At 39.0% G+C, this 12,161-nt stretch overlaps 1 protein-coding gene across 2 annotated transcripts in view; it reads left to right on the plus strand.

Annotated features, from left to right (window-relative positions):
- The first annotated feature begins 4,818 nt into the window (after nt 1–4,818).
- Nucleotides 4,819–12,161, plus strand: part of LOC113085601 (ephrin type-B receptor 4-like) — a 38,333-nt gene continuing 30,990 nt past the window's right edge. For both annotated transcript variants that reach the window (XM_026255209.1, XM_026255213.1), the window contains exon 1: nt 4,819–5,767. In XM_026255209.1, the coding sequence (XP_026110994.1) occupies nt 5,686–5,767 (82 nt within the window). In that variant the 5' untranslated portion in view covers nt 4,819–5,685. The remainder of the gene's footprint in view (nt 5,768–12,161) is intronic.

The raw sequence follows: 12,161 nt of genomic DNA on the forward strand, positions 1-12,161 counted from the left end.
AAACCCATCACACACACCGACCATCGCAGCACACAAAGCTACAGGCCTCACTGTTATCACCACACCAGATTAACCCTATCAGTATCATACAAAGATCCCTACTAACATACCGTCTGTTCGAGTTCAGTGTGATGACATCACGTCTGAGGATCGACGTCTGAAGATATCTGTGCCTTCCTTTCATTACGTGGACCTTCTCTGGAAACCTGGGACTTGTTGGGACTGATTATTCTTAATAACACCACTTCACTGCCTTATATCAACATTATTGTATCTTTTGACTCAAAGAACATTGTTTTATTGTTTTGGTTATTTTGTGTAAATACAACACAACTTGCACACTTGGTAGCACGGTATCAGAAGAAGAAAAAAAGAAGAAGAAAAACAAGAATGGTATTCCCCCTCTTTAGATTAGAAATCATTCCTGTGTTTGAGATGGAGGGGAACCTTCCCACACACACATTCCCACAAACACAGTTTCCAGTGCCCTCTGATCGGGTCATCTGCCCATTGTTTGAAACAGGAAGTAGGTCATGCAGTGTGAACAGTCGGGGGTGGACGGTGGTACACGTGTGTGTGTGAAGGAGCTGCTCCATTGCCCTCTCTCTAGATGCTATCACAGATCAGCTTGTAAAAAAGGTTCTTCAATGCTCCTTGCAGTTCAAGAGTTCCTGGGTTTGCTGTTTGATTCTTTACAGAATAAAAGTTCTGAAATGGGTCATTTTTCCATATGTTATTTAACTCTTCTGTTCTCTCTTTCCTGCAGCATTCAATCTGAAGACTCACACCAGTTTAACTATTAATATCTCTCAGGTTTCATGCTGTTCTTCTGCTCTTGAGGTGTGTGTAGTCAGAATGGGGTCAGTGTATTAGAGCAGGAGTGTGTTCTGGGTGATCCTGCAGGGAGAGTGAAACCCACACACACTTTTCTTTTAGTATGCCATCAAACAGGTGAGATACTGATACCTGCCACCAGGTCAGCCTGAAACCAGGCTGAAACCAGGCTTCTGAGCATGCGTGTGTGTGTGTGTGTGTGTGTGTGTGTGTGTGTGTGTCCCACAGACACACAGGAAATTCCCCTGACTACACCTCTCCATCCTGGCTGGTCACCATGGCAACAGAGCATTTTCATGTGTCGTCTCCATTTAAAAGTCCCTAATTAAAATGGGTCTGGTTGGGTGTAAGTCGGTGTGTAGGTTTTGCGCAGACATGTGTGCCTGTGTATGCAGATGCTCAAAGGCCACAAGGGAAAAGTACATGTGGCAGATTTGCTGCATTAAAACTGCATTTACATAACATTCCTAAGACACCGTTACTCGCTCAGGCACAGATCACAGATCACCAACAACACCTCGAGTCTGTGCAATCCATCAATTAAAAAAAAGACAAATTAATTGTACATATTCCTGTTAGTAATCACATTTAATTTTAAAGTTAAAATCTATTTTCACATTGAATCTCCAGGCCCAAACTGCTTTGTGTTTTAACACACTGAAAGAAAACACATGCATTATCTAATTGCATTAATTATATTAAACATGCTTTTAATGTGTTAAATCCGTATTCACAATAAAACAATGATATCCATCACAAAAAAATAAAAAAAAATAATCAGTTGATTATAAAAACATTAAAGCACAAGACATGTTTCCATGAGATTTTCACATTCATTTTCTCACAGATCAATCAGAAAAGATAAATCTGTGTTTTGTGTAAACAGAATGCTTCGGCTCAGGTTCTGGCGAAGTAATCTTGTAGTGTTCCCATATGGGTTGTAGTTTTGCTGATCCCAGTGTTTACCCCAAAATATTTAACCCTAACAATCCTAAGAGAAAACTTAGATATGCATTGGATAAAAGATAATTAAGTCACTTAGCTCATTTATTAGTGAGTCAGTTATCCCCGAGTAATCAAGGGCACATTACCGACAGCTCATGGTTTGGTCAACATGTGTCAATCCAGTATGATGTCACTGATGTCAACCCTAATGTGTCCTGACGTGCATATATGAATATATGCAAATGCCCAGGAATTTTTTGAGCTACTGTGGAAAGGAGGTTTTCGGAGAACTGTAAATTTAGGCAAACTCTCATTTAGCTTCATGTACACACAAATAAATGTTCCTCAAAAGCCTGAGCACTCACAATCAAGTACAGCTAAGTTGCTTCAGTCCAGTAAGTGTTCCTCGAGGAATAAAACTGACCAAATTAAAGTTATTCTTATGTTTACTGAATGAAAACCAGCAAAGATTTCTCAGTAAAAAAGGAGAGGCATGTAAAAGACTGTGTGAAACAGGATATTCAGCAAAGTTTTGATCGTGTTGATGCAGTAGTTTTCATAGGGTTTAGGCAGTGCTGTCATGTGAGATGCAACTCTAGCCCCATCCCAGAGAAACAGCAATAAAGCTTTAGGGTGATTCACAAAATAACTAAATCCTTCTATAGGAGGCAGACAGTATAAGTCAGTCCTGGACTTTGAAGAAAGCTATCACAGTGCAGGTTTCTATCTGTCTTGTCCCTTGCCTCACACACACTGTAGCTGAACTCGTCCATTCACACTTTCCTCTCGCACCTCTCTCCGAGACCATTACCATCGCCATTATCCCACTCTTCACTCTTACTGGAGTCCAGACAGACAGAGAAACATCCAACAGACCAACACTGCAATGATCCTTATGATGGTATTAAAGTCATCATAAAATATCTGTGTAACATTAGCCATGGACAAAAGGGAAGTCAGCCAAAAATGGAAAGTAAATTGAGAGACAGATAATGCTTTCACCAACACAATCTCATGACGATTTTGAGTTATTTTATGCTTTGTTGACTAATTTATATGATCTCATTCGTACCTTTTCGTATGATTTGCTTATGCCCTATTAACAGTAATGTTTAGGGTTGGGGTTAAGGGTGGGCCTCCATGCTCAATTTCTTCTAAAAATCATACCTTTTGTAGAATTCACATCAAATATGATTTTGTCACCTTCAAAAAATTTACATTTACTAATGAGACTGGGCTGTTATTACTTTTTGGAACAACATGCACACTAAAGTTGAGGTCACAATGATTATTTTAATTATTTTAATGTATTGTCCATACTTTAGCAAAGTATTATGCACAGCTCACACAGAAGTCACTTTTCAAACCAAGCAGCTTTCTGTTGGTCAGCGCAGTGAATTTGCAGGAGAACTTTTTTTTTCCTTGTCCAAAACTCCCAATCGCAACTATTCCTATTGAAATGAATGAAACTCACCACAAAAATTCCTGAAAAATGTGTGTTTAAAGAATGAAATGAGGTCCATTTTGATGTTGACTTTTATGCAAACCCATTTCATTTTACTTTAAATTGTCTCAAACATGAGTATTTCTATCCTCTTCCTCTTCGGAATCGTTGCATTAATATGCTAGTTTTATATTCGTCACAGCAGATAAAGTGAATGGAGGGAAGCGGTTAACACATGCTTGGTTATGCTCCATGCTGTCAGGATAATGTCAGCTGAAATGGAAAGCCAGTTATTATATTTTCATAAAAAAATATGAAGACATAAGTTTTCAATGCAATTACACTAATGAATAAGAAATGTAAATAGGCACATTTTGATTTCATGCTGAAAACAGTAACTGGGAAAGACAACAAAGTGTGTGTAAATATATATGCATTTCTCATGCATGCATGACCCATTTACTCACCAAAGTTACCATTATAAATAGTTTTTGTAGAAGCTGAAACACTGAGTTCTACTCATAGTGAGATGCTTTAGCTCTTTTGTGACCATCTTTTGTGTGAAGAGATATCCGTGGGCCTTCTGTGATTGAATGCTCATATACTTTACATGGGCTTGCCTCAGATTTCACGTTAAACATAACATAAAACATGTCACGGCATGATTTCGCTTCCTTTTCCAGTAGCTCTTCTCTCAAAGGCCCTCACACTTTCTTCCCTCCGAGCTTTTCAAGAATCACACTTTTGCGTCACGGTCTTCCTGATAATGGTTTACAGCCAGAAGACAAGTGCTTGAATTAGCATGACAAGAACCTGAGTGAATGTACAATCCTTGAGCCAAATAACACACCAATCCGCATAGGTGTGATGAAGAGGGATCCAGAGATGCATTAGCATCGGAATTAAAGGGGTGGGGGGGGGGGGGGCTCCCTGTGTGTGGTTTCATCATACATTTAAAAGAAAAAAAGGTTCTGTCAACAGAATGAGCTGATCTATGCGCTGATAAGACATATTTACAGAAAGAACTATAGTGGTACCGTGGTACAGTGATGGTATCAGCCGATTTAACATGGAACTTGGAACATGGATGATTATCATTTACGGTACAGTGCTTTTAAGGTATACACTCCGAGACACACTCTAGCTATACCAATAAGTTTACATCACTTTTAGATAATTTTGCATAATTAATGATATGCTCAAATGATTTCCATGACATTTCCTGACTTGAACAATGCAAAACACAATTTAAAAAAATTCCATGGCTTTTTATTTATTTTTTTCAATCATGCATGCTTCAAAAGAGCAATGCAATTCAATATTTGCCTTTTTCTTAATCAGGGTGCAGGACTTACATTTTGCCAGAAAATAAAAAGTCAGTTTAAAGGTTTGTCTGTACAGTTCGTTAATCATTACAGACAGTTCAAACAGTAATGCATAACCTAAAGAGACACAAATACAACTTTACACAACCTACAATCAACGACCCGACTAACTGGACGGACAAAACATCATCGTCACGCATAGTGTTCGTCCAGATTGTTGACCGCCGTGGTGAACTGGCCTATAGTGGAGGAGAGGAGGTGCTTTGAGAGGAGGAGACTGCTTTGAGCACCTCACATCACTGCGAGCTCCTTAACACGCAACGCCTCGCAGTAACTTCTAGGATCTGCCGAGATTTCCACCGCATGGTCGTGGTTATTTTAACGAAACGTTCCGCGATTTGTCTGCATTCGCTATTGGATTAACAACACGATGTTCGCTCGTCGAGTTGGCGTATGATCGTATTGAAGTATCGCTCATATCCCGCAGGATATTCATGTTTTTAAAGCTACTGAGGACGCGGTGGATCCACTGACGGGGGTCAGGACGCGCGCGCTGGAGGAGGACGCGAAGGGGATTTAAACCCCATTCCTTTCCGCGCTGTCAGTAACCGAAGTGGCCTGTGGATTTGTCATATTAGCTGGATTTTAAAAAAGCCACCCCGTTTCTGAGCGGAAAACTAGGACAGCGAGCTGCAGTCCTCACAAAGGCGCTCCACGCAGCGAGCGCGCGGCGTTTCTTTCTTTCTTTTTCTGTGTGTGTGGAGGACAAAACTGCCACATGTTTGCGTGTAGATTGAGAGTTCGTTTGTGAGATTTAGTTTGGTTTTGTGTTATTTTAAGATATGGGCAGCATTTTGCATATTTGGCATAGAAAGTTATAAATTATTTTTAAAACCGCATCCCCCCCCCCACACACTATCTTTATAACAAACTTCACTCATATAGCAGTAGATGATTTTCTCCGTATAATTCAACTGTGTGCGTGAAGCTCAAAGTGTTTTTCTCTCATGACTTGGTGGCTTCCCCGTGCGATTGTTCTTTCCTGATGGGTGCCAGACCCAGCTGACGACTCTTGAACCTTTGCACCGTTTGTCCATCTCTGTAAACAGTCCCCAGTGAAGCGCGCGTGACTCCACGATGGAGCTCTTCTCCAGGAATGTGTGCGCGCTCTGGATTATGGTCCTGCTGGAGTTCCTGCTCGAAACTGTGGCGGATGAAGGTAACCCCATCATTCTATTGAACGCAACTACCTGTTGACTCCTTATAGAGAAAGATGTGTTACATATAATAGTGTCATAACACAGTATATATATACTAAACAGAAGCAGTGTTATTGTATTCATTATGCGTTGTTTTGACTGGACATTCCTCTGTTTTACATGCTTGTACGACTCAGTGGCCCTTACTGAGAAAGAATTCACGAATCTTGTGTCCAGTTAGCAGCATGGTTACATGGTCTAGTTGTGCAGTTTTTGTGACCAGTGCACTGTGAGACTGAGGGCTTGTAAAACGCTTCTGTTTAATGTAGTTGGCGTAATTGTTTAGCTTTATTGATGCAAAGAACAACTGAATAGCCTGGGTTTGTTTAATTGTTTTGTTTTTTTTCCTAAACTAATCAGTTTTTACAAAAAGACTCCTCCAAACGGGAGGATGTGGGTTTTACTTTAAAAGTAATAATTACATTTCAGAAAGTGGGGATTTAAAGTGGAGACAAATTATTATTATTATTATTTTTAATAAGTGCACTTATAATGGTTGCTACGCCCCTGCTTTCACATGTGTGGTGCTTTCAGTTTAAAGAGCTCTTTAATAATCAATATAATTTCTTTGCTCCGGTAATCACTATAGACTATGCGCTTTAATAACATTGATTTCATTCTTAAAGCATTCTTTTGTCTTCTTTCATTTCTGAAAATCGCCGTTGGGTGGATCAAACAGAGGCATAATAAGTGGAGCTCAAGTGACACGCACATGTTAAATTACAGAGAGGATGGGCGATGTATGCATGGCTTGGGTCGATAGAAATTTGAGTCCTGAAGTGTCAGGGGACATTCCATCCAGTAACCTCAATGAGTAGTCGTTTTGATCAATAGAAGGATGTATGGCTGTTCACGGAGGTTTCAGTCGGATAAAGGTGACGGTACCTGCCTGCTGTGGGTCTATCAGTTTGCCGCAGGCTGCTTAATCGACGGAGGACGGACGATTCGGATTAGTTCCGCATTATATGGCGAGGTGCACACACCTGCTCCCCGCTTGCCGAAATCAATTAACCGAGCTGTGTGACAGACACACGCAGGTGATGCTCCTCCAACAGCAACACTGGCTCCAATTAATGAGTTACTGACGCATTTCTGTCGCGGTGATTGGCTGATGAGTGTCACAAATCCAGTTTGCTCTCAAGTGTGAACGCGATCCTGCGTTTAATCCGGAACAGAGACTCTTGGATTTAGGAACTTTAATGTACCGAATCAGTACTTTGCATTACTAAATTGAGGTGTAGGGTAGTTGCATTCTCATTTAATTTAACTTTGTGTGTGTGTGTGTGTAAAAGTCGCAGCGCTTGCATCAAGACGGTTTTGCGGTAAAATGAAATAATTTATAATTATTTAAATATTTAAATATTCAAAAAATGCGTCCCAGTGACTCACTGTAAATAGAATTGTTACAATTAAAGGAAACAATTCATTAAAAATAAATCTTTCTGTCCCTATTACCGTTAAAGCAGCTTTAGAACAGACTAGAATAGAATTAGAATTAACTCATGACTAGAATTAACTCTTTGTTGACGTGTGTTTTATAGTTCTCACCACTTTTCATTTGGATTTCTGTTTATCAGCGTCTTAACACATTGATCTTATCTGGAATTTTTTCTCTGTTGCCATTACTTTTTTATTTATATATATATATATATATATATATATATATATATATATATATATATATATATATATATGTTGAAAGTAATGTGAAGACTAGCCACTCATGTTTTGACTGTTTTTAGGCCCTGCCTCTGTTTTAATTAGTTTGCATCATGAATGCTTTAACTATAGCATTTCTTTATTTCTGGTTTTACTTGCATTTGGCAGGTGTTAATTTTGGCCCCTGTTTCATACCAGAATATTGCTAAAGTCGATACGACCTGATTGGGTAACTGTACCTGATAATTCTCTAGGATGGGATGCGGGGGGCCGGGTGGAGTTGCTTTGGCACTTGTAAAGACTAATATGGTGAAGTCAGTAACAGAAGCAGCAGGGGGGAGATTGGATTTGATTCTGTAGTAACTCAAACCCCTGCGTGAGATTAAACTAATGCCAGATCTGTGAGGTTCACTGCACTGATCTCTAATTCCCTTTGTGAGGAAATATCAGCTAAAAGAGAGAGAGAGAGGTAACTGGCTTTCATGCGTGGTCAGAGCTCGGGAACTCTTCTGTCTTCCGTCTTCTGTTATCCTGGAGCAAAAAGAAAGAGCTTATCCATTCCTCCTTCTGTCACCAATTCACTTATTTCTCTCGGTCTCATTTGTGTCACTCTTCTCTGTGTCTGTCATATGCACATGCATTTCCTCTCACAGTCATGTATTGGCTATGTCTGGAATGGAATACAAAAAAATAGCAAGGCATCTAAATAAAGAATGCATGTAGGAAGCTTGCTTGTTATGCAAATTATTCATATTGCAATAATAGTAAGAGTAGTAGTTGCATGTTCAAAATGGCACACAATCATATATGTTAAGTGGTGTAGTGCTTTCTATTCTTCTCTCTTCTTTTTGAAGTGTTTAAGTTTCCCCCACTTCTCTCTCACTGCAGAAATGCACATCCCTCCTCAGAAATCCTATTAAATGGAACTGATTTTTATAAGACAGGGATTTGCATTTAAAGCAGCGCTGTCCTCTCTCCCCCGTTCTTCAGTCTCTCTTTGGTTGTTAATCCTGTGATTAGCCGCTTGAAGATTTAAACTGCGTCTCATCTCTAATCATCAATCCCGCACCTTTACTCTCTACAGAGTTACCACAGTATGTTTGTCTCAAACCCAGAGAGCTTCCAGTTGCGTATGCATGGTGGATCTCATGTGGAAGGAATCCTTCTTCAACTTTTATTCTTTCATGTGTGTTTTTTGTTTTTGACTGTGGTCTGCATTGCCTGGGTTGCCAGTCCATACACTGTGCAGATTGATAGGATGATAACAGTGCTCAAGTGGCTCTTGTTGGGATTGGGCTCCCTCCCTCTCTCCTTCTATCCATCTCTCGCTCTCTCTCTCTGACTCAGTTTTGTGTCTCTTCAGCCAGTGCATCAGTATCAATACCGCCCTGATGGATGAGGGGCTGACAGCCTAAGAGTCTCTCATTTCATCTTTTTTCTCTCTGTCTCCATCATTCCCTCCTACATGCCTCTAAAAGAGGTTGAGAATCGGCATTTAGTATGAGAGGAGACCTTTGACCTTACAGAGGCCGACACAATCAGCACAGAAGTAAGAGGACTGATCAGGTGATGGAGGAACTCCAATAATGTAGTGGGTCATTTCTGTAAGTGGACAGGCATTTGAGTAGTAACACATTTCCATAATAGAGTTGCAAACAAAGGTTTGGAAGGAGCGTGTCGTGCTCATGTAATCCAACCAATCACCCGTCCAACAGTTGACCAGGATTGATTGCAACCAACTTACAGAGCCATTTAGAGACACATTACAGCCCTGATCAGATTCTTGGCAACCCTCATGCACTGCATAAATTATGTTTTCAGTCTTGTTTCCAGTAAAAATGACTACATATCTTTAAAACAAGATTTTAGCTGAGCAGTAAAATTGTGTGGCTTAATATGTTTTTAGAGAATCTTAAATTTAGTTTGCTCTTACCTCATTGACAAATTGTTTAATCTTGTTTAATGAACGTTTAGATATTTGTGAAAGCTAGTTAGTGTTGTAATAATAGTCAACTAAACCGAACTGCTGCTGCTTGTTGATATTACTATTACACTAGTTGAAAGAAAATACATTATTTTGACATGTGGAATTGACATATTTCAAATGGATTGCATATATACACATTGTTTTTGACTGTCTTCTGAGGGTTTTGTACTTTTAGACTAGTCGACTACATAATTTCAGTTTAAACTATGTGAAATTAGTCCCTAATAGGAAGTCAGTGGTGATGATGCTGATTAGTTCTGCCTCTTGGCTGTTTCAACTAGTTGTGCCAACTAATGCAACATGTGTCACGTTTAAAAAGATTAGTTCACTGAAATATTTTCAGAAAATTCGGTCATTATTTATTGACCCTCTTGCTGTTCCAAATACATATGACTTTTGATGAACTTTGAAACACAAATGAAGATGTTTTTAATGAATCTTCTGAGATTTCTGTCCCTCCACTGAAAGTCCTTTTAACCCAAACTCTAAGGTTTCATTAAAAATATCTTCATTTGTGTTTTGGAGATAAATGAAAGCCTTATGGGTTTGAAATAACACAATGGTGAATAAATGATGACAGATTTTCCATTTTTGTGTGAACCAATCCTTTAACACAGTTTACTCAAGTAGAATGAGTTCCAGCAATCCTTGTTGGTCCTGGAACAATTTTCTTATTACTCAGGGATTTTGGGGCTATCGGCTTCAGTTTGCAGTTAGAGGCAGTTGTTTTATTAGGGTTAAAAATATGAGTGCTTGATGTTGTTCCTAAACCAACAAAAGCCTCGAGATACTTCATAGAATTTAACTCCTTAAATAGTCTTTGACAAAACACTCATTGTGTGACATGTAATGTTCAGTACACCAAAACGAGATTGTCTGTTAATTGATTAGCTGCTCATACAAAGACATCGCCTGAATTCATTCTGTTCAAAAACAAAGTTTAATTGCCCAACACATTACATACACACAATTATTCTATATCTACATGTACAGATTTCCTGTAACACATATGTTAACTTTGGTAGTCCGATACGTTGTTTATCATCTCTAGCCATCTGAGTTTCTGTCCATGTCTTACTGCAAGAGCTCTAATGACATTTCATTTTGCTTTAATTGATTGCAACTCTATGGGATGAAAAAATTACCCGACCCATTTTCTCAAGTAAATTTATCACGTACATCAACAAATCTGCAAACCCGTCATGCTTTGCAGGAAGTTTTGTGAAGAGATAAACAGAGCAATTTTTGCAGGTAAGGTATGTGAACCTTTCCACTAATCTCGTCATATATCACGTTCTACTTTTCAAACAGAGCACAAGCTCTCTCGTCTGAATCGCGTGTCAGTTCCCCCATTGGGGCCCAGTGTGAGATCTCTCTTATCCCAAAAAAACTATCCTTTTTCTGCGCCTCTCTCGAGCTTGCACTCCCTCACTTGCCCCCTGTTGGCGACTGCACGTTCAAAGCCATTCATCTTCTCTGTAGTTCACAGCACGTGCCTCCTGCTTCTGCGCTTTCCCTCTCTCTCCGTCCTGTGTGTACCTGCGCGATCCCCTACATTTCCTCCCGGTGCAGCCTTGCTGGTTGCCTTTTTGCTGTTTCTTAATTAACTGCATAACCAGCCTAAACCTAATACTAAAATCTGATTGGCTGATGGGAATATTCTACACCTTATGTGAATATAACCTAATTCATTAGGGTTATATTCATAACCCTAATGAATTAATTCACAGATAAACCATAGGGATAATTTACTCTTGAAGTGCCTTTGTTTAGATGGAGAATGTAACACATATAACTAAAACATCTGCACTATGGTGTTTGGGTGCGCTTAAAATAGGTCAGGTGTGTGTGTGGAGCGGATGAAGTGTGAGCATAGACAAAAACATAGGAGCTTGTTTCCACTGACAGAAACTGTTGCATTCTGGGTGATTATCAGACATGTTTGCTTTTACATACACACACTGAAAAAGGAATTGTTGAGAGAACTTAAAAATTCAGCGCATGATGTATTCAGATTTTCGGTTCTCTTAACTGTTGTTTTTTTTTTTCACTAAATGCAAAGTGCTTCATTCATCAAGGGAACTACAGATTTTGTGTGTAGTGCATTTTTTCGTCAGTATGTGAAGTGAAATATGCTATCTTTGTTTCTGATGGTGCAATCACATTACAAAGCAAAGATATCTGGAATATAGAAGTGTATTTTAGAATATATAGACCTCAGCACTTGACACGCAAACCCCCCAAAACGAATAATAATGACAGCAACAACAAAAACTTCACTCACAAACCATTAACATTTCTTAACAAAACCTCTGGGTTTGACAACATTTGGGAGAATTCTGATGGTCTTTGATGTAGTTTGCCCTCATTTTGTGTTGTGATCATTTTGACTCATAGAGGACTTTCTTTTTCCTGAAAATGCTTGTTAATGTTATCACATTGGACTAAAACATACTAAATTTGCTCACACAGGGCATAACAACTTCCCAAAATTGTTCTGATAATGTTGGTACTTTTGTGGAGATTTCTTTCCGATCTCTTTACAAAACAAATGCTTTTATATTTCCCTTTATGCTGTGAATTTATTATGTGTGATAATATTGCCAAAATTATATTTAAAAAATGTTCAATCAGCTCCAAAAATAAAAAAAAATAAATACAAAATATGTGCTGATTGAATGAAAACATGCTAACAAAAAGATTAAATA

The sequence above is a fragment of the Carassius auratus genome, chromosome 5 (assembly GCF_003368295.1).
Source record: "Carassius auratus strain Wakin chromosome 5, ASM336829v1, whole genome shotgun sequence".
In the NCBI taxonomy this organism is placed as follows: Eukaryota; Metazoa; Chordata; class Actinopteri; order Cypriniformes; family Cyprinidae; genus Carassius; species Carassius auratus.